Below are 23,570 nucleotides of genomic sequence, written 5' to 3' on the forward strand. Positions count from 1 at the left end.
GAGATGCCCACCAACGTACTCCCTCCGTTCCTAAATATAAGTCTTTTTAGAGATTCCACTACGGACTACATACAGATATATATAGACATGTTTTAGAGTGTAGATTCACTCATTTTACTTTGTATGTAGTCCGTAGTGAAATTTCTAAAAAGACTTACATTTAGGAACGGAGGGAGTAGAAGGAAAGGCCGCGCATGCGAAACAAGTCCGGGCACATGGCCTGAACCCGTCCAACCCGACCCAACTAGAGGAGCCGCCACTGGTGGGGCGAGGATCCGGGCGCGCCGGCCCTATATCCGCTGCCACTGCCTGCGGCCCGTCACACCCTTAATTGAATGATGCATGCAAACCGTAACCAAACTCTTGCAAACTGTAAACAAACTCTTCCTCTGATGATGTATTTAAGGCATGCAAGCCAGACTAAGGACGGGGCACGGCTATATAATCTGTCACGCTCGACACTGTGGCCGCAGCGTCGACGAGGACACGATGGAGCCGCTTCTTCTGCTCACCGTTCTCCTCCTTGCGCACGCGGTGGCTTGCATGGTGTGCACGGCCGTCGCCCGTCGGCGGCGCTCGCGGTGCTACCTGGTGGACTACGCGTGCCATAAGCCGTCTGACGACCGCAAGGTGAGCACGGAGATGGCCGGCAGGGTGATCGAGCGTAACAATCTCCTCGGCCTCCCCGACTACCGTTTCCTCCTCCGCGTCATCGTCCGCTCCGGCATCGGCGAGGAGAGCTACTGCCCGCGCAACATCCTCGAGTGCCGCGAGCACGCGCCCACCCACCGGGACGCGCTGGACGAGATGGACGCCTTCTTCGACGATGCCATCGCCGAGCTCTTCCGCAGGAGCGGCTTTGGCCCCCGCGACGTCGACGTGCTCGTCGTCAACGTCTGCATGTTCTCCCCGGCGCCGTCGCTCGCCTGCAGGATCGTGCACCGCTTCGGCATGCGCGAGGACGTCGCGGCCTACAACCTCTCCGGCATGGGGTGCAGCGCCGGCCTGATCTCGCTGGATCTCGCGCGCAACGTGCTGCGGACGCGGCCGACGTCGCTGGCTCTCGTGGTGTCGTCCGAGTCCATCGCGCCCAACTGGTACACCGGCGCCGACAGGTCCATGATGCTGGGCAACTGCCTCTTCCGCTGCGGCGGCTCCGCCGTGCTGCTCACCAACGACCCGTCTCTCCGCGGGCGTGCAAAGATGGTGCTCCGCCATCTCGTGCGCACAAACACCGCCGCCGACGACGAGGCGCACACTTGCGCCCTGCAGCGCGAGGACGGCAACGGGCGCGTAGGGATCAGCCTCAGCAAGGCTTTGCCCAAGGCCGCCGTCCGGGCCTTGACCCTGAACCTGCGGCGCCTCGCCCCGCGCGTGCTCCCCGTGTCCGAGATCATGCGGTTCGCTGCCCGCCACGCGTCCAAGAAGCTTCTATCTCGCATGCACGTGAACACAGACGGACGTCCCGGCCCCATGATCAACCTTAAGACCGGCGTGGAGCACTTCTGCGTTCACCCCGGCGGCGCCAAGGTCATCGAGGCAGTGAAGCACAGCCTTGGGCTCCACGCCGACGACGTGGAGCCTTCACAGATGACGCTGCACCGGTGGGGGAATACGTCGGCGAGCAGCCTGTGGTACGTTCTGTCGTATATGGAGGCCAAGGGGAGGCTAAAGAGAGGGGACAGAGCGCTCATGCTCACCTTCGGGTCGGGATTCAAGTGCAACAGTTGCCTGTGGGAGGTGACCGGCTACATGGCCGATAAGGGCGCGTGGGCAGACTGCATCGATGAATACCCGTCGGAGATCATCACCAACCCCTACCTGGACAAGTACAGCTGGGTTAACGAAGTCCAAGGCGACATCGTCGTGTTTTAGCTCTCTGCATGCTACTGTTTATTGTCTTGTGTTACGTTAGTACATGCAGGTTCAAGTATCGTAAGGTGTGTGTGCGCGCACGCCAGGCACAGCAAAAGAGCGTTGTTACAGCACGTCGCGTATTTGTATGGTAGCCGAAGGCGTTAAGTCAGTTCCACTGATATAAGGCATGGTAGAGTGATTTGATAAGACAGTCTCATCTTAAGGCCGTCAAGCCATTTACATATGACAATAAAAAGAAGTAATGTACAACGCGCTACCTCTTAGCCTAATCTCTAGATATCCCTAAATATATGGTGAGAGATATTGTATTAGATATCCCTAAATATATGATGAGAGATATTATGTTAAGAGATCATCTAAATAAGAGAAGATACAACGTCTAGGGCACATCTAGATGTGCCATAGTTATTGCACATCTAAGTAACTTAATCAAGCATAAAAAGAAAAAAAAGAGGAAAGAAAATACCCACACGAATCTTCGTATAAGATCAGTGATATAGGACTTGGATGTGCAATACTTATGGCACATCTGGATGTGCTTTAGCAAAGAAGATAAGTCTTTTCTTATGATTTCTCTCTCTCCATCTCATTATTTATCTTATGTGGCACCCCTACGATAGTGCCATTGTACATGCCCTAAGTTATGTATGCTGATCACTTGAGCCACGATACTCTTGGTCCTTCATCCTTGGGAAGGCGGGACTGGGGATAGTGGTTTGCTCTGTCGGTTTTGAATTCATATTGTTGTGAAGATCATAGCAGATCCTTATGCATCAGCTCATATATGAGTACTAGAAGGCACAATATTCATCAAGGGCCGTAGCACACATGACAATTTTATTTTATATTCAATACATGCATGATCAAAGTACTAAATCAAAGAAAGTTCCCATAATAAAGAAGATTGACATACAAAAGGCCCTTGATATGGTATTTGGGCATATTAGGGCATCTCCAACGGCAGCCCACAAATTTTCTTCCGCATCTGTCCACGGACATGGAGCCCTCGTAGATGACGCTACACCGGTGGGGGAACAAGTCGGCGAGCAGCCTGTGGTACGTTATGTCATACATGGAGGCCCAGGGGAGGCTAAAGAGAGGGGACATGGCGCTCATGCTCACCTTCGGGTTGGGATTCAAGTGCAACAGTTGCCTGTGGGAGGTGATCGATGACATGGCCGACAAGGGCGCGTGGGCAGACTGCATTGATGTATACCCGCCGGAGAGCGGCACGAACCCCTACCTGGACAAGTACAGCTGGGTCAACGAAGTCCAAGGTGACACCGCGGTGTTTTAGCTAGTATGATTTGTGTTGCGTTAGTTCTACAGGTTGTGCCATGCACAGAAACAGTGTGTTGCATTATCATTTGCAGCATGCATGTCGTGTCTTTGTATCGTAGCCGAATAAGTTGGGTGGCTCGGTAATAAGTTGAGCCACGCTACTATCTCGGTCCATTTATCCTTGGGATGGCGAGACTGAGGATAGCAGTGTCTCCTGTCAGGTTTGAATCTACTATATTATTGTTGCGAAGATCATATCGTCAAGATTGCAGATCATCATGCCTCAGCTCATATCTGAGTACTAGAATGCATTCATCAAGGGCCATAGCATACTAGATCAAAGCACTAAAGCAATATAAAAATCTCATAACACGGAAGATTGACATATATACCAATGACCTTTGATACGTCATTTGGGGAGTTCGTACTTGAGTAAAGTGCATATTACCCTGGGGTATTTAATTCAAAAACGAAACAATTTCGGATCTCACCAAAATATGTATATTTCTAAATTTTCGCATATTCGGACCCTATAATGCCATGTTATCTCCCAAAACCGCCTAAATCACAACAAAATCGCTCAAGGGATGTATTTATCCGGTTTTGGAGATTCGAGGATCAAAATTGTAGCAAAATCGACTGGAGGGAGAGGGGGAGGTGAGAAAAATGAACTACTTTCTGTAGGGATTGGGTGATGCGACGCTTTGTTCCACGACAAAATCGACTGAGCCAGCTCCAGTACTCGCACTAAGCCAGCAGACGGCCCTGGACGGCGAGCTAGATGACGCAGTGCACGACCTCGCTTTCCTCCCCTACCGCACGAGTACTGCCCCACGGGACCGCACGCCTAATGAGGAGTGTGTACCTTCTCTGTCCTCTAGCTTTTCTTTGTCATTTTGTGTTTGCTTTCACCCAACCGAAGAGACTGGGCACCGAGGCACGATGCAGTGCAACAACGATCGACTGTTGTGAAAACGGACGGGGCGGCGTAGTGCGGCAACCAGTTGGCAGCGACGGGTCGATGCTTCCAGTTGTCCATGATGGGTGGCGAGGCAGCGTTGTCAATGGAATATGGACACGGAAGGAAGGGACTAGCAAAGGGAAAAAGGGGAGACATATATATTTTAAAATTTCAGTAGACTTTTAGAATAGCTTGTAATATGAAATAATGTTTTTACTAACACTAGCAGGTGGCCCTTGCAAATGTGAGGGCATCATCCGCATTGCATCATAAGTGTTAAATATTTATTTTCTATCTCATTTTGAAATTACTCTACTTCTATTTATCCATTTTATTGCATAATGCACAACATTTTAGACATTTATTATTTTTATAGGTGTATCTTTGATCGCCATTTTATCTATAATTGCACATTTTCATGGTTTATTCTATCCAGCCTTTTTGCATGGTTTCTTGTGTATACAATTGCACATTTTATATACAAAAATAACCAGCACACCATCAAGCTTGTTGTTCCAATAATCATAGATCATTTTGTACTCGCCGATCAATGCTTATGTTGGTGTCTAATCACTCATCAGTTATTTTTCTTTACATATTGGCCCTAAGGATTTTGTACATCACCAGTATTGCTAATCGTCGACATATCATAAGATAGAAAGAGGAATATTTTTATTTGCTAGGATTTCTTATAAGGTTTCAATCATATATCTATTCGTTGTATTAGATCAACATTGTTGTATTTGTGCCCCTCGGTAAATCGCCGTACCGTGAAAAAATACCAAGTTAGTTGAATTTTTTGAAGTTAAACGCTCAATGTATAGTAAAGTACAAAGGATCTAAGAAATGTTATGAGAGTTGGTTCTAGCGCATTGGTAGTAGCCTAGTCTCATGCGTAGACAATATTCCATTTGGCTGGTATCACTTTTACGCCAAATAAAAGCTCTTGTTCTATATATATATATACTATTCTTAAAGAATTTGAATTCAAAATTCAACTACAAATTTTGTTCGAAATATTTTCGGTATTTCTTGGTAACCGTGGTAACCACGTTTACCGGTCCCCCTCGGTAAAAACGCCCCATTCTGTAACCAAAATCTTGCTAGAAACCATGTTATGCATCAACTCAATCAAATCTTACCAAAATCACGTCATGCATTAACTCAATCAAATCAAATAAAATCTTACCAAACCTCAACTAAACCAAACATTCCTTGTCGCCCATATCCAAATCAGATCTTACCAAAAACTCAACTAAATCAAAACATTTTCCTTGCATTCTCCCACCCATACTCAAATAAAATAAATCTTACCGAAATCTAGAATATAGTGGGTGTAATGTATACATCGGACACGATTGATGTTGAACCACTAAATATGTATACCCCGTTGCAACTCAAGGAAAATTAGCTAGTTTAACTAATAATTGACATGCGAACTTATTAATATTTTGTTTGTGTGAAATATTTCTATGTGCAAGTATGATGATATATCTAATCTGAACTTTTTTAGATACAAAGATCTACCGCTATGATCCATTTAGATACATTTATGAAGATCCAACATATGTGGTATGATTAGGTATGACTATGTAGATCTAACAAAACAATCTAATAAACAAATTATTTATTTATAAAAATATATGTTCCTACTTAATAATAAATCATTGAAAACATGTACGAACTCTGCCCAAATGGAGGCACACCCAGCGCACGAGAGCCATGAGCTGCCTCATGTCGTGGTGGAACCATGTGTGGCACACACACATAGCATAACAACCCAAGAAAACATGTACAAACTATTGGTGCAATTATTTACATTACACTCATAGTCCATCACATATTGTTTACTTCAGTAGCTATAGTTTTGGCAATGGTCGCCTTGTAACATGTATATGTTCACAACCATTTATGTATTTATTTTATTTACAACAGTAGGTATACAAAAATTCGATATGGCTCATACTACCGTATAGTCCTATTATCTCAGCGGTTCGTCCTCCTCGAGATGTGCGGGTCTTCACGTATTTCTTGCTGTATAGTGCTTCTCCATTCATTTCTGCACAGTGCTGAGGTAGTTTGTCTCTTGTCATTGATGAGGCCCAGCTAGTTTGGTCCAGTACGTCAACATTTTCCTGGACCAGTAAACTGTAGCACCATGTCCGGGCCTTCGCGTTACCAAAACGGGCCCACTGTGCACATGGCGATGATGGCTACCGTCTTTACCGTGGCAGCTACCCGTTATGCACTTGTTCAAATTTTGAACATTCAAACTTTCTGGAGCCACCTCGCGCACGACAGCCGCGTGGCACTGCTTCAGTTCCACTGTCTAGCGGGTAGTCGGTTTGACTTTGTTTCCGTAGGAAACACTTTTTGTTAAGATCTAACAAGACATGGACGGCTCAGTCTTAAACGTGCAGGCAGCTACAAATTAACAGGTTTACACTTTTTGTTACAAGTACAACAGGATATTTAGTAAAGCTATGCAGTCTCAGCATTAGCCCCTTGCCCGGCCGGTCTGTCTGCACGCGTTCTTCCTATGTCCAACCACGCCGCAGTTGCTGCACATTGCCTCCTTCCTAGGATTTTTTGGGGTGTCTCCTTGCTGTGGGCAAGTTGTTCGTTTGTGCCCCTTAATCTCCTCTTCGCCATGCCTTCGTAAGGTGCTATGTTCCTAGCATTCGTTGGCCTTCCCGGATTTCTCTTCTTCGCCGGCGGTTCCAAACCTGCTAAAGGATGGCTATGCTCGGAATTCACTTCATCAGCCTCTGGATTACATGTTCTCTGTCTCGCGGCTCCGTCTGGTTGGCCTTTGTTCTGCACACGGTCCTCCAGTCTTAATCCATCCTTCGCAAACGGTGTCATCACCAGCAGTGCTTGATTCAACAGACCCATCAGAATTTTGTAAGCTTCCACACTTGTGTCTCCGAGCCTCACTAACTCCAGTGCCTGCGCGTACATTCTGTTATTTCTGAAAGTTAGCGTAGCAGAGCTAATCTGATCTCGCTTGTAGTGCTGTAGGCGCTCTAGTAGTATTTCACGAGCATCCTTTGTCCATCTCTTCACTATGTGCTTCTCTGGGATCTCAGTCATCCCCAAAAAATCCATCACCTGAGAAACAGAGCAAAACAAATGATCACGAAATGATACCACTAACATACTGGTTGCTACTTACAAAAATTCATTAGGAAAACACGAAAAGGCAGAGGAAACAACTTTCAGGATGTGACAACAAAGTATAACCATGTGTTCGAAAAGCCCGCACCCACACTCGAAATGTGAACCATTGTCATGCATCTTAACCATGAATACTACTCTACTCCACTTCTCTCTCTTCGCAGGCCGAACTGCTCAAACATGGCCCTAGTGTACACCTTGCTTGCATCCAACACAATCGACGAGTTGGTCCGCAGTACTAACCCAGGCTGCTCCACTTCTCTCTCTTCGCAGGCCGAACTGCTCAAACATGGCCCTAGTGTACATGTTGCTTGCATCCAACTCAATCGACGAGTTGGCCAGCAGTACTAACCCAGGCTGCTCAGATTTTACATTTAGGTTACCCATTTCTATTTTTGGTTAAGTATATCCAACAACAAGAAATCAACTTACGATTTTTGTTCTCTTCTCCTCGTAGCTCTCATTAGATGATGGGTCAAACTGCAGCCCCATGTATTGCCTGACAAACTTATGCATTGGTGAACCTGGTGGCGTATAATTCTTAAGCGTATGGTTTGCACTCTCACTCTGCTGGGTGCCAGACATTTTGCGCAGAAAACCCCTTTGAAGTATGGCTTAACCCATTTCTCTCGTATTTCAAATAGCTGAGTCATGTACGAGTGGGTCTTCAGGTTGTATTTCTTGATCAAATGTGCCCAAGCTTCTTCTAACTCATCCACCATTAACATGGTCTTGACAACCTTGTGGAACTCTTGCCTGAATTCAGTTCTCTTGCCATACAAAGCACCAAGACTTTCTTTTGCTTTCTTTAGGACGTGCCATTTGCAACACCGGTGGACTGTATCCGGAAGTGTCGTTTTTATAGCTACTTCCATAGCTCTGCAATGATCTGCAACACAAAATGTCATATGTCAGTTCGACTAGCAATTTAGTAAGGCCTCCACCACAAAAAAACATATAAGTCATGAACAAGACATTTTAGGGACACACACTCGTCAATACGGTTCTCGGTGCCACACCACCCATCATCCTAAGGAACTCCGTGAAAACCCACTCAAAGCTTTCTACTTCTTCATCCCTAAGCAGCACCCCTCCCAGCAAGATGCTCTGAAAATGATTGTTAACCCGAACAAACAGCCCAAATGGCATGTCATACATGTTTGTCCGGTATGTGGTGTCGAAGGTGACAACATCACCAAAGAACTTGTACTTTAGCCAACTATGCCCTGTTGTCCACATTAGATTTTTCATCCTGCTCTCGCCATTAGCCTGAACCCGGAACAAAATATCAGGGTCCTTTGCACCTACTTCCTCGAACACTTCAATTGTTTTCTTCACATCGTCATCTGGCTCGTCCCAACCTATTTGCCCGCACAAGTTCCAAAGCACCCTCTTCGTGAAAGGCACATTTTCAATCGTCCCGAAGAACCCTCCAATTGTGATGTACACTTTGCTGATGTTGATGTTATTCTTCTGCAGGTTCCTCGCCAGATCCCTTGTGTAAACATCAATGTGCTTGTGGGACGGCCAATGCAGCATCTCACCACAGTTAGGGGTCATGACATGGTTGTGCTTTACTCGATGCTCCGTTATGTACCACCCATTACCCGATGTCCTCAACAGCCTGGTCATCGCTGGACACTCGCACCGACATGACCGTGTATTCTCACGGAGATGTTTTCCCTGTGAAACAACAGTTTTATCAAGAAATAAAAACAAGTGAGGAATCACACAAAGATTGATTGGTCTTTTTAATTCTTCCGGAGATATACTCTTTTTTACTTACTGAGCATCCACAAACAATCTCCTGCACGGTCTTCCTTTTTACTTAATGAGTTTGCACGTCAAGTTTTCATTTCCCCCTTTCTTTTTTCCTGATTTTCCCCAATCCTAACATTGACCTATGACTCTGTCAGAGAACAACACCATCTCCCTATTAAGCATTTTTTTACTTTTTATTTCATGATTTATACGGACCATCACTAATGCTGTTTGCTACACAATTGTTTTCATAACTTGATTCCCTTCATGCAGACATGCATTTCTTCCTCTTTTTCATAACAAATTTTCTACAGGGGACAAAATCTTCAGAGAAAGGGCGGAGGGGTGAAGATGCGTACCTTCGAATCCACCCCGGCGCCTTCGGATGTGGCTTGACCGCCGACTCGCCGACTCCGCTGGAGCGCTGTTGCCGCTGCCCTCCGCCCCGGCATCACCGCAACTATCCTGAACGGCCACTGACGAATCTGGCAGGCCAGCCCCACACCTCGCTCCCCTCATTATGCGCAGAGCCCACAGACGGAGCGCCGCCACTGAAGATCGGCGAACTGCGCTAAAAAGCAACAGAACGAGCGGTGTCAATTTTGCCTACCAGATTAGGAGCGATCCAAAACAGGGCCGGCTCGAAACAAGAGAGGGGCTGGGGAGCAGGGTGGCGCACCTGCAGACTGGATCCGGGGGGAAGTCGACGACGCCCCCGCCTATGCTCCCCGTCAGTACGGCTGCCACTTCCGCCAGCGCTCGAGCAGTGAGCCCTTCCATGCCCTTATTTGCATCAAACACTTTTTTCTTTTTGTTTTTCCGCCTGCGCACAGGGGTAGGAGAAGACCCAAGGACACACCGCCATTAATGCGCCATAGCATAAACACGAGAGGCAAAGAATCTGGACCATGGTCCAGAATCCCGCACACACCTGTACCGGCGGTCCAAGTCTGTCTACTCCGTAACATGCAACGTGGGCTCTCCTTGTATTCATACGATGTACCCCGCTTTGTATCTGTACGCCGCGTGGTGGCAGAAGGTTTACACGATTTTCCAGCGCTCGCCATGTGCGCATTAAGTGTCTGCGCCACCTACCGATCAGGGCATCTCAACGGCTGAGATAATGCTATTATATGGTTGTATGAGCCATATCGCTGCTCTCAGGTAAATCGTCATATGTTGTTTATTTGACAACCCAATCGCTAGAGTACTATTGTCGGTTAAGAAAATATTGTTTACTTAATAAACCAATCGTCAAATATGTTGTCTTTTATGAGAAATTTCTGGTTCGTATGTCTTTTTTTTTTACTCAAAGTAACCCATCAACTACTTTATTATTGTAAGATGTTCTAGGAAATAGCCGTTGATGTCTTTGATCTCAAACTGCCACAACAACACCCGGTGACCTGGTCTGACTTGCTCGACTCATCTTTTCTCAGCAAGGAACGGGCGGCAATCGCCGTCTCTGTAATGCGTGCGATCTGGAATAACATAAACAAGTATACACATGATAAGATTAAGGAGCAGTTCGGTAATCCTCCGGCTCCATGAAATCTGAGGAGCTGCGGAGCACCACTTACCCAACTCTGTATTTTTTAACTGCTGCTCCACCAGCTCCCGGAGTGGAGTTGTGGAGTGGAGTTCCTCCGAACTGATTACGTATATGGAGCTGATCTAGGAGTTGATTCAAGCTATTGATATCCCGGGGAACTGTCCAATACTGATCCTAGAACCTCGAGAAGATGGAGGGCACCAGTGATTGGGTGGACGAAGAGCAACTCTGATGGAGCGGTTGATGTGGCCGCGGGACGCAAAACGGGTGTTATGGCCCGAGATCAAATGGGAATGTTTGCCTCTGTCAGCTTCTTGAAAAAGCCTAGGGTTGTCCATCCCTATACAATTGAACTTTTAGCAGTCCGGGATACAGTGCTGCTTGCAGTGGATAAGGCATGGCAAAATGTTGTGCTGGAAACAGACTACAAGACTCTTTTGTGATGTCTGGAAGAATGATGTTTTTCACTTAGTGGGCAGCCATATCGTCATAGTGATCCATTTATACCTCATGATTTCAGGGATTCAATTTTCAGTACGCTATAAGAGACGCAATGACGTTGCTCATCATTGTGTGAAGGAAGGTTTATCCTGCACAGCTGTCTTTTCCTCCTCCACAAAAAAGCTAGGGTTTCTGCCTCCCGCCGGCGCCGCCACAGGTCCGCCTCCTCTTCGGTGGCCCTAGGACCATGGGGGCGTGGTGGATCTCGGTAAGGGCCGGCGGGAGGGCTCCGTTTTTAGTCGTTTCTTTCAGTTTTGTTAGGGTTTGTGTCCTGTTCAGAAAGACGAGACGGCGGCCTCCCTGAAGATGGAATAAAGGTCTCCCCGCCTAGCCCCTGTTTTGGCGGTGCGTCTAGCACGGTTGGTGGGCGTGTGGAGATGTGTCTCCGGCGGATTTATTTTTGATGGATTTGCTCGGATCTCGTCGTTGTTCATCTACGTTCATATGTCTTTGGATTGGATCTTTCTAATCTATGTTATTCTTCATCTGCGGCGGTTGCTGTTCTGGTGCGCTGGTCCTACGGGGCCTTAGCACGATGACTTCCTGACTGTCTACTACAACAAGTTGTGCCCGACTCCGGTGATGAAGGGGCGATGGCCGCGGCGCGCCTTCGGCTCGCTTCAGTGCTGGTACTCGTCGCTAGGTGGTCTACGGATCTGGATGTAATTTCTATTATTTCTGATATTCGTTGCACCGCCATGATTGAAAATGAATAGATCGGAAATTTTCTCGCAAAAAAAAGAAGAAGGAAGGTTTATCCATTGTCTCATGTGCTTTCTCTTATGATGTAATCCCTGATTTTTGGATTGCCCAAGCGCAATCTGATATGGAAAACGCTTAAAACCATCCGACTGATTTCTGGCTGTCGTAAACCGCTTCGTGAAGCGTCCGATCGACTCGATCGTGCGGTGCTCGCCTCTCGCACAACTCGCATCAGCCACCAACCACCAAACTTTATATCCTCTTTCGCGAACAAAGCCACCCGTTTCTTCTCCTTGTCTCCTAATAAAACGTGATCCACTTTCTTCGTCTCTAACCTTTTGTTCTTTTCCTCGTGAACCTCTGCTGCCCAAGCTCCTAAAGAATATAGGATGCAAAGCCGGCGGCCATGTTGGAATGCAACACATCGGATGTTGTGATGAAAGACTCGACGCTGTAGAGATGCTCCGGCGCTGCGACGCAACACCCGTCGACGGTTGCCAGTGTTGTGAATTGCGATGCAGCATCCGGCGGTTCTGCCGGCGCTGGGACGTGGCGCTCGTGGTCGGCCGCCAGCGCTACAATGCAGACCTCGCCAGGGTTGCGCTGCTATACGGCCCGTGGTGGTTGCCTGTGCTGCGATGCAGCGTTTGACTGTGCTATGACGCGCCGGTCGTCGGCTGCCGGTCCTGCAACGCAACTCTCGCCGGCGCTGCCGGTGCTTTCGGCTGCCCAATGATGCTCCATCGCAGCTGGGACGAGCCCCAGGTAATGCTTCGACGACCATGACAACATGAACGACCGTGGAATGCTTTGATGACCACGACGACGAGCGTGCTTCAATGACCGTGGTAATGCTTTCATGACCATGACAACTTTTATGGCCATGAGAATGCTTCAATGACTAGAGCGACGAGGCATGGCATGACTGTCGTCGTCACGGCCGTGACCCAGCCCGCGGACCCGAGCTCGGCGTATGTCGCCGGTGTGCATCGTGGAGAGATTCCAGGGGTGCATGGCCTTGCCGTAAGTTGAGGACCAGGATATGTGTGTGAGTCATTATCTTGTACTGCCTATTTAAATCAAGAAAAGGAATGAGAAAAGCAGCTATGTCGTGATGGCCGAGTCTTGTGCATCGTGGAGAGATTCCAGGGGTGCATGGCCTTGCCGTAAGTTGAGGACCAGGATATGTGTGTGAGTCATTATCTTGTACTGCTTATTTAAATCAAGAAAAGGAATGAGAAAAGCAGCTATGAGGGCTGGAGTAACAATGTAGCCACGGTGTGATCACCAAGGGAGCCTCTTGGCAAAGCTTGTGTGTTCTTCCTTGGTGCATGTGTGCGTGGGTGTGCGTGGAGTTTCTTCTTGTGTGAGGCAAGAGGTAGAAGAAGAGCGGCGTCGCGCGAGGCGGCGCCAACAATGACCGTATTGACGACCTCAGCCATGCAAGGAGGCATGCTCCAATAGTCATGGTGATGCTTCGACAACCACGATGCCATCAACTACTGCGGAAATGCTTCGACGGACACGACGGGGCGTGCTTCAATGGTCGTGCCAATGCTTCCATGACCTTGATGACTTTGACTGCCACAATAATGCTTCAACAACCAGGGCGACGAGGCAATGCCATGACGGCGTGGACGACCGTGACCATGCAATGAGCCAATGAGGATGTTCCAATGGTCGCGGCGATGCTTCGACGACCAGGACGACGTCAACGATTGAGGAGATTCTTCAATGACCACGAGGACAGGCGTGTTCACTGACCGTGGCAACGCTTCCATGACCGTGACGACTTCAACGGCCATGGCAATGCTTCAACGACTAGAGCGGCGGGGCATGCCATGACGTCGTTTGACGAGTGTGACCATGCAGGCATGCTTCAAGGTCGTGGCATGCGTCGACAACCACAACAACATAGACGACTGTGGAAATGCTTCGACAACCATGATGACGAGGCGTGCCATCACAGCGTCGACGTTCACGGCAATGCAACGAGTCATGCTTCAATGAGCTTTATTGAGCATCCCCGGTGTTGTTATGGAGCATCGACGGGTTGCCGGAGCATCATCGGTGCTGCGATGGAGCATCGTCGAGCAGTCGTAACCTCGCGGGTGGTGCAATGGAGCATCAACGATCGCCGGAGCATCACTGGTTATGCGATGGAGCATGGTCAGGTCGCCGGAGCATCACCAGTGCTGCAATGGAGCATCGACGGATCGACGGAGCATCGTCGGTGCTGCAACGGATCATTTTGCCGGGGTGCCGGAGCATCACCAAACCTTTGATGGAACATCAACGGGTCGCCGAAGCATTGCCGGTGCTGCGACGGGACGCCGGAGCATCGCTGATGCTTCCGGAGATGGTCGCAACAGCGTCGGCGCTGCAGTCGTGGCCAGTGCTGACGAGCTCGCCGGCGCTTTGCTTTCAGATGACCGGCGACACATGTGATTCAACGTGAATGTTGCATCTGGTGCAAGCAAAAGTTCGTGGTCCATGCCGGCCAACTGCGGCTTGTCGCGTGGGAAAGGCCGCTGCGTTGCATACGATGGCTGGCTGGAGTGGCGCCGTAAGATGCATGGGCGTATTGTGGTGTAAGTGATGGCTGGTCCAGGGATTAAGCGGCTCAAATCGATGCAAATGAACGGCTGGCAAGGCGGCTGATCTTTTCGTAAGATCAGCCGGCTTACGCCTAGCAACGGCCATCTGATATTGTTCACCTAAGCGATGAATAATATGCTTTGAAGGGCGGTTATAAGAAAAATTAAAATGTCGGAGCAACTAGTTAACGAGCGGTTCGGGAGCGCTTCGCGCGTGACAAGTGTCGCGCGCGGAGCGCTCCCGCAAGGGAAAACCAGTTGCGCGGTTGGTTCCCGGTTTTCCCTTTCCGGTTTGTGGTTTGGTGCGTTTTGCAGTTTGACCCTCGAACTATCAAAATTTTCCGTTTTTTCCTTTCCGCGCGAAAACACAGAAAAATACCAACTCGCGCGGTTGGTTCCCTGTTTCCCTTTCCCGTTTCCCTTTTTGTTCCCATTATATTTCCAGGTAATGGAAATTTATGGGGTAGTTACGCGCGGGGACTACCAACACTATCAAATGTGACCTTTCAAGTAAAGAAAAAAAGCAACTTTTTAATGTAAAACAGCAGTCTCCAGAATCGTTCAATCGTGTGACTTCTTTATAGGCACAGGTGAACACTAGGAGAGGCACGGGTGTATAATAACTTTACTAAATTGAAGAAAAGTGCCTCCGGCTCGCCTTCGGCTCGTTCAATTTTCATAAACATCTTGAAGGGGGGGGGGCATAGGTCGAAGTGTGTGTTGGTCGTGCTGCGTGCTGGTTCGTGCGGCGCGTTGTACGTCGTGGTGTGACACGGCGCCTCCGGCGCGAGGGAACCTCCGGCTCGCCTTCGGCTCGTTCAATTTTCATAAACATCTTGAGGGGGGGGGCATAGGTCGAAGTGTGTGTTGGTCGTGCAGCATGCTGGTTCGTGCGGCCCGTGGTACGTCGTGGTGTGACACGGCGCCTCCGGCGCGAGGGAACCTCCGGCTCGCCTTCAGCTCGTTCAATTTTCATAAACATGTTGAAGGGGGGGGGGCATAGGTCAAAGTGTGTGTTGGTCGTGCTGCGTGCTGGTTCATGCGGCGCGTTGTACGTCGTGGTGTGACACGGCGCCTCCGGCGCGAGGGAACCTCCGGCTCGCCTTCGACTCGTTCAATTTTCATAAACATCTTGAAGGGGGTGGGCATAGGTCGAAGTGTGTGTTGGTCGTGCAGCGTGCTGGTTCGTGCGGCGCGTTGTACATCGTGGTGTGACACGGCGCCTCCGGCGCGTGGGAACCTCCGGCTCGCCTTCGGCTCGTTCAATTTTCATAAACATCTTGAAGGGAGGGGGGCATAGGTCGAAGTGTGTGTTGGTCGTGCAGCGTGCTGGTTCGTGCGGCGCGTTGTACGTCGTGGTGTGACATGGCGCCTCCGGCGCGAGGGAACCTCCGGCTCGCCTTCGGCTCGTTCAATTTTCATAAACATCTTGAAGGGGGGGGGCATAGGTCGAAGTGTGTGTTGGTCGTGCTGCGTGCTGGTTCGTGCGACGCGTTGTACGTCGTGGTGTGACACGGCGCCTCCGGCGCGAGGGAACCTCCGGCTCGCCTTTGGCTCGTTCAATTTTCATAAACATCATGAAGGGGAGGGCATAGGTCGAAGTGTGTGTTGGTCGTGTAGCGTGCTGGTTCGTGCGGCGCGTTGTACGTCGTGGTGTGACACGGCGCCTCCGGCGCGAGGGAACCTCCGGCTCGCCTTCGGCTCGTTCAATTTTCATAAACATCTTGAAGGAGGGGGGCATAGGTCGAAGTGTGTGTTGGTCGTGCAGCATGCTGGTTTGTGCGGCGCGTTGTACGTCGTGGTGTGACACGGCGCCTCCCGCGCGAGGGAACCTCCGGCTCGCCTTCGGCTAGTTCAATTTTTATAAACATCTTGAAGGGGGGGGGGGTGGGCATAGGTCGAAGTGTGTGTTGGTCGTGCGGTGTGCTGGTTCGTGCGGCGCGTTGTACGTCGTGGTGTGGCACGGCGCCTCCGGCGCGAGGGAACCTGCTTGTATAATTTTTATATAGCAGGTTGTGCAAAAGGCAAGCTGCTTTGTTTCGAAAGGCACGGGTTTGAAGCATGTGCAATCACGTCTGCTTACGAGCTAGGTTTGTGCGTGCATTCACATGTGTGTATCCTACGAAGGCATTGGTATGTTGTCTCCGGAGGCACGGGTTTGAAGCATGTGAAGTCACGTTAAGTCATTGGTATGTTGCCTCCAGAGGCACGGGTTTGAAGCATGTGAAGTCACGTGTGCGTAGGAGCTAGTCACGGTTGAGGCGTTCTTGGTATTTGTGTGTGGATATTGCCCGGATGCATGTGACCCAGGCTTTGGTGGCACAAGGCCATGTCACCTCTGGAGGCACGGGAGGGTGGTCTCCAGAGTTGTGACGCCCGGATAATTAAGCTACAGTAATCTCTACTAATGATGCCATGTCACCTCGATTACTGTTGCTAATCTCGCGTTAGTTCAGAACCGATCCAAATTCAGATTTGGATTAAGTCTAACGGTAAATGTTTTCAAACATTAAAACTAAAATGTTTGGCATGTGGCAAATAATCCATACTAATTATTGGTGGAGAAACCACACTTCTGTAGAATATTCAATTGCACTATAATAAGTAAATCAGCGGCAAAACTATTATTTAAATGCTCTTAAAAATAATGATAAACAAATACAAACTATTGTATTAAATGTGTCAAAATGTTTGTGGCAGTGGCATGATTACCTCTACTAAATTAGGTACAATTTTTGTATTTTACTAGAACTAAAATAAATAGAAACTAAGTTAAAAAGGACAAAATAGAAAAACACACACACACACAAAGAAACACCCCCCCGGTTGGGCCTTGGCCCAGTTGGCCGAGCAGCCGAGCGGCTTGCCGGCCCACCCCCGCACGCTCCTAGCCTACTTGGCCTCCCTCCCCCCCACCAGAAACCCTAGCCCGTCGCACCCCCCCACTACGCTCTTCCCCCGATCCGATCTGCCCCGACCGATACCCCATTCCCTCTCGTTCTCCAGCACCAGGCCCCTGCGCCCCATCCCCTGCCGCGCCGGAGCCCCACCGCCGCCGCCGTCCCCGCGCCCGCACCCGGGGATCCGCCGCCTATCGTCGTCCTCGTGCCACCGTTACGCAGAAGCTCCTGCCATGGCCGCACCCGCCTGGTCCTCCGCGTCCGTGCCGTGCCAAGCCGCCTCCTCGCCGCAGAGGGACGGACCCTGGAGGCCTCGTTGCGGATCCGGCCTCCCTCGCCATGCTCCCCTCGCCGGAGTCCCCTCATCGCCCGACGCCCCCTGCTCCAACACCGTCGGCCGCCGCCGCTAACCTCGTCGTCAATCCGCTCGACCCCGACCTCCACCGGCTCCATCGAACACCCTGCTGCTTCCGCTGTGAGCCTCCGGCCCTCCACGGCCTTTTTCCCCTCCTCCCCATGCTCTCCAGCGCCGTTTGCCGCTAGCTCCGCCGTAGTCGTCGCCCCCGGCGCTGTTTCAGCCGTTCCTAGCTACAGACGAAGGCAACTCGACGCGGCGCCTCACACTTATCCGTTTTGCACACGGGCTGCCCGTTTTGGTCGCCGGAGCAGCCGGCTCCGCACGCGCCGCCGTCCTCTGAACTTACCCACAGGCACACGCGCACGCACACACGCACGTTCTAATAGTGGGTTGACCCACTGACGTGTGGGCCCGCCCGGTTTAACCAATCCCCTAACCACGTAATTAGATAGAACCTAATAAAACTGTTAGTTGAATAACTGGAAATGACATGTGGACCCTTTTCTTTTAAAAGCCTGTTTAAAATTATCTAAGTCAATGACATGTGGCCCCCACCTAATCTGTTAAAATTAATTAAACAATTAATTTACACTGTCTCTATGACAGTTGGGTCCCACAAGCCAGTTTGACCAGTCAACACTCAATATGTTGACCGCTAACTGGACTGCTGACTCAGCCCCTGGACCCCACTATCAGCCTCTGTTGACTGGGCAGTTGACTCAGTCAACTAGCCGCACGTGTCAGCCCCACTAGCACCTCTTTGGGTACACTTCTGTGTACCCATAGCATTTATTATTTAAATGAATTTCAAATTAAATTAAATCCAAGAAATCTAGAAAATGATTAAATCTTTATAAATTAATATAAATAATCTGTAACTCGGATGAAAATACTTTGCACATGAAAGTTGCTTAGAACGACGAGACGAATCCGAGTACGCAAAGCGTTTGTCCACCACACATCCCTAGCATAGCAAACACGCAACTTTTCCCCTCCGATTCATCTGTTCCGAAAACGTCAAACACCGGGAATACTTTCCCGGATGTTTCCCCCCTTCGCCAGTAGCACCTACTACTATGTTAGGTCACCTCTAGCACCGCGTAATGCCATGTTATGCTCTGTGATGCTTTGATTGCTCTGTTATTTATTGTGTTCCCCCTCCGTTACTTCTTTTCGGTAGACCCTGAGACCGCTGCCGGTACCCCTGTGATCGACTACATCGACGACGAACCCTTCTTGCCAGAGCAACCAGGCAAGCCCCCCCCCCTTGATCACCATATATCGCCTATTCTTCTCTATACTGCTTGCATTAGAAGAGTGTAGCATGTTACTGCTTTCGGTTAATCCTATTCTGCTGCATAGCCTGTCATTGTTGCTACAGTTGTTACCCTTACCTGCTACCCTACTGCTTAGTATAGGATGCTAGTGTTCCATCAGTGGCCCTACACTCTTGTCCGTCTGCCATGCTATACTGCTGGGCCGTGATCACTTCGGGAGGTGATCACGGGTATATACTATATACTTTATCTACATGACACATGTGGTGACTAAATTCGGGTCAGCTCATTGAGTACCCGCAAGTGATTATGATGAGGGGGCTAAAAGGACAGGTGGCTCCATCCCGGTAGAGGTGGGCCTGGGTTCCCGACGGTCCCGACTGTTACTTTGTGGCGGAGCGACAGGGCAGGTTGAGACCACCTAGGAGAGAGGTGGGCCTGGCCCTGGTCGGTGTCTGCGGTTACTTCAAAATAACTCGCTTAACGAGTTCTTGGTATTTGATCTGAGTCTGGCCATTTGGTCTATACGCACTAACCAACTACGCGGGAACAGTTATGGGCACTCGACGTCGTGGTATCAGCCGAAGCCTTCGTGACGTCAGTGACTGGGCGGCGCGTGCCAGATTGGACCGCGTAGTGTGACTTCCTTTGTAATGGAGGTTGCTAGGTCTGCTTCCGGCCGCCCTCGCAACGTGCAGGTGTGCAATGGGCGATGGGCCCAGACCCCTGCGCCATAGGATTTAGACTGGCGTGCTGACCTCTCTGTTGTGCCTAGGTGGGGTTGCGACGTGTTGATCTTCCGAGGCCGGGCATGACCCAGGAAAGTGTGTCCGGCCAAATGGGATCGAGCGTGTTGGGTTATGTGGTGCACCCCTACCGGGAAGTTTATCTATTCGAATAGCCGTGTCCCTCGGGAAAAGGACGACCCGGAGTTGTACCTTGACCTTATGACAACTAGAACTGGATACTTAATAAAACACAACCTTTCATGTGCCAGATATAACCCGGTGATCGCTCTCTAACAGGGCGACGAGGAGAGGACCGTTGGGTTAGGATTATGCTATGCGATGCTACTTGGTGAACTTACCATCTACTCTCTTCTACATGCTGCAAGATGTAGCTGGCCAGAAGCGTAGTCTTCGAAAGGATTAGCTATCCCCCTCTTATTCTAGCATTCTGCAGTTCAGTCCACCGATATGGCCCTTTACACATATACCCATGCATATGTAGTGTAGCTCCTTGCTTGCGAGTACTTTGGATGAGTACTCACGGTTGCTTTTCTCCCTCTTTTCCCCCTTTCCTTTCTACCTAGTTGTCGCAACCAGATGCTAGAGCCCAGGATCCAGACGCCACCGCCGACGACGACTCCTACTACACCCGAGGTGCCTACTACTACGTGGATCCCGCTGACGACGACCAGGAGTAGTTTAGGAGGATCCCAGGCAGGAGGCCTGCGCCTCTTTCGATCTGTATCCCAGTTTGTGCTAGCCTTCTTAAGGCAAACTTGTTTGACTTATGTCTATACTCAGATATTATTGCTTCCGCTGACTCGTCTATGATCGAGCACTTGTATTCGAGCCCTCTGGCTTGTATTATGATGCTTGTATGACTTATTTATGTTGTAGAGTTGTGTTGTGATATCTTCCCGTGAGTCCCTGATCTTGATCGTACACGTTTGCGTGCATGATTAGTGTACGGTCAAATCGGGGGCGTCACAAGTTGGTATCAGAGCCGACTGCCTATAGGAATCCCCCTTCCACACTCCTTGGCCGAAGTCGAGTCTAGACATTACAAAACTTTTACTAACATGGTTGTGTGCCTTACGGGCTCATGTCGCCATTGGGTGGTAATATGATCTTTTACTCCTCGATCTTTACTCTGGGACTCTAATCTCTCTTCTATTCGGGTTAAAATGAATTTACTAACTCTGACTCTAGGTTCTCGTAACTACTTCCTCCCGGAGATCCCTTATCACAGATGATCGCCTGCTGCACTAGAAGATTCCGGAGTTACCCTGTGATGTTCTCTCGAGACTTTGTGCCCATCGTTTTTGCAATTCCCTATCACCGAAATATCCCTATGGATAAATACATACATCTGTCGTTCTTACTTTTGTTCCCAGTTGATCTTGTCATTACAAGATACCCTGAAATTCCCTCTATTGATCCGTGAATACTTTGTGCCTACTGCCTTGCAGTTCTTGCCACATGAATACCCTCTACGGATAATTCCTCGCACTTACCGAGTATCCGCTCTTCCCCCGTTGTTTATATGATTTACAAGACACATTGAAATACTATCTGATCTTTTGATAATCCTCTGCCCGCTATTACTCGGCAAATACTTGTCTGCTTGCATTATGGTTATGTTCCGTATGACTAGCAATATTCATTAGTATCCTTTGTCATTATCATTAGAGTCCCTTGATTCAATATGTTGCGAATTCTCGCAGTCCTCAGTCAGATCCTAGAATTCATCCTTCCGGCTCAGACGTCATATTAAACTTGAGTCGGATCTCGACCAATGAAATTTCCATCGATTGTACCCTTAAGCCTACTCAACCTATCCATCCTTGATCAGAGTGTTTGCTTCTGATCCCTTGATTTGGAGCTCATAATTCCTTTGCATTGGAGCTTTGAATTAGTCGGTTGTTTTGATAATCCGATCTCCTTGCTTTCTTTCTTCTGCTGGTTGAGTACCGATGATCACATCAGGTCTCTTGTGGACCACCAGAACCTTTATGGGATTTTATCCGACGACGTCCTTCATATTCAATAACTTTGTGAGTCTTTTCTCGGATACATAATGCCTTTGGTAAATTGTATCATCTGCTTTGTCAACCATGCTCTACTTTTGAGCTGGTGATAATTACTCTCGAAGCTGGTGGCATATGTTTCTAAGTTGCCCTGATGGGTTGAACCTATGCCTTCCTTAATCTGTGTGAACCCGAAAGTTTTCCAAGGTTCATACTCCTCTGGTAATTCACCAGGTAGGTCTTCGCACTCAAATTATTTTTAATAGAGCAGTGAATGAAAGGTTATGCATTGCAGAAGTGGGAGTCGACCTTGAACTTTGTGTTCATGCCCATGGACACGATGTAGATCTTATCATTAAAAGCTTCTCTTAAATTAATTATTCCCTTGGTATAAGTTCATCTTATATCTGGGATCTGGCCTTTTGCAATTGTGTTCCGACCATGTTCTCCTTTAAATACCATTTCTCGTACAAGTTAAGCACTTGTCTTCTGCAGAGCAATACCCCAGTCCAACCTCTACTTTGGTTTGTCGGCGGTATTACCGCCCTGGTGTCTCGAGATTATCAGGAGCAACATAACTTCTTATGATTTCTTCATCAACTAATATTCTTGCCGATTCCATTTTTCCAACGGGTTCTGAGTTGTTAGAACCCCTCAAGGACACTGACAACTGAATCGAGTCCGCACCGCGATTAAAAAACTCTTGGTAACCTTCATTACCTATGAGTTTGTACCCGATCACGTCATTCCTAGCCTGTTTGGCTATATCATTATCGTGCTAAATTTTAACTGTGCTACATGGTCCTTCTTCCCGGAGCACAATTTTTGACGATGAGCTAAGCTTACATCGATCTTCCTCATCATATCATTTCGCTTTGGACAACAAGTTTTGTTTGGAGTCTGTGTCGTACCCTTGGTTCCATTAACCTGTCGCTTCATCATTCATTTGACTTGATGTCATCGCCGATCGATTACATCTTCATGAAATCTCTCGACACATGTGTCATGATCATCATCAGCATTCTGAGCTCTTCCAGGATATCAATTTAATTCATGATGAGAAATATCATCCTTGCCTCGATGATTTGTGTTATCATCGACCACTTTGTTGTCTTCCCTCCAACACAAACTTGCTCGTGTTTTGTATTATACCTTGAGATCCGTGCTATCCAGCAATTATTCTTCTTTACCTTGCAGTATTACCATCTTTTATGTCAAGAATGTCGTGAGAATTTCACCACCCCTTAAGAAATTCTTGTTGCAGTGATGCTTCTCGCCATCACCATTCTTTTCTTGGCCCGTGTTGAATGAACTTTGTTGTGAGAATTTAATATCTCTAGCAACCCTATTGTTTTGAAGTGAATGGTCAATAGTTTCGCTATCGAATCAGCATTCTAACTTTGATCGCCCCACTTGGTCCATATTTCCAGGTGCTTTTTCGTTCAATATTTAATTGTGGATGTTCTCATCGAACATACCTCATTATATACTTCGGTGTGTCCGATGCTATCACCTCATTCATTTAATTGTGGAAATCCATCTTTTTTTTGTAAACCTTGATGAATTGCCGCTGTGTCCATCAGCCACCTCCTCATCCTCTCCATGATTTACTGTTGAACTCTTGTTTCGGAACTCGTTTTCATAGTACATTTCCCGAGAATCTTACAATGTCGTCTCGTCAATTTGTTTTGCACCTTTTCTTCTCAGGCATCCTGAGTCTGAGGTATCCTAACACTGATCAGATCTGAAACTCGGTCAGATAAGATGGTTGGAATATATTTCCAAGATTTATACCATTTGTCTTTATGTGACCCGGTAAGGTGATGTCGTGCCTAGCACACCTGGCCGGAGGCCCTATTGTTATAGTTTC

General features: G+C 48.6%; 2 protein-coding genes across 4 annotated transcripts; one reads left to right on the forward strand and one right to left on the reverse strand.

The window, feature by feature from the left end:
• Nucleotides 1–489: 489 nt before the first annotated feature.
• On the forward strand, nt 490–2,003 carry LOC123176322 (3-ketoacyl-CoA synthase 12-like). Its single transcript, XM_044590589.1, has one exon. The coding sequence runs from the start codon at nt 490–492 to the stop codon at nt 1,873–1,875; it is 1,386 nt and encodes a 461-aa protein (XP_044446524.1). The 3' UTR covers nt 1,876–2,003.
• A 4,403-nt stretch (nt 2,004–6,406) lies between these two features.
• On the reverse strand, nt 6,407–10,080 carry LOC123183063 (protein FAR1-RELATED SEQUENCE 5). 3 transcript variants are annotated; one of them, XM_044595798.1, is made up of 5 exons: nt 9,738–10,080; nt 9,418–9,629; nt 8,290–8,980; nt 7,730–8,186; nt 6,407–7,231 (listed from the first exon to the last, which is right to left on the reverse strand). In XM_044595798.1, exons 2-5 carry the CDS (start codon nt 9,508–9,510, stop codon nt 7,228–7,230), a joined length of 1,245 nt encoding a protein of 414 aa, XP_044451733.1. In that variant the 5' UTR covers nt 9,511–9,629; nt 9,738–10,080; the 3' UTR covers nt 6,407–7,227. The 3 variants fall into 3 exon arrangements, with proteins under 3 accessions (XP_044451733.1, XP_044451732.1, XP_044451734.1); XM_044595797.1 differs by having other exon boundaries at nt 9,418–9,624; nt 9,738–10,079; XM_044595799.1 differs by lacking the exon at nt 8,290–8,980 and having other exon boundaries at nt 6,409–7,231; nt 9,738–10,077.
• Nucleotides 10,081–23,570: the final 13,490 nt, after the last annotated feature.

The sequence above is a fragment of the Triticum aestivum genome, chromosome 1D (assembly GCF_018294505.1).
Source record: "Triticum aestivum cultivar Chinese Spring chromosome 1D, IWGSC CS RefSeq v2.1, whole genome shotgun sequence".
In the NCBI taxonomy this organism is placed as follows: Eukaryota; Viridiplantae; Streptophyta; class Magnoliopsida; order Poales; family Poaceae; genus Triticum; species Triticum aestivum.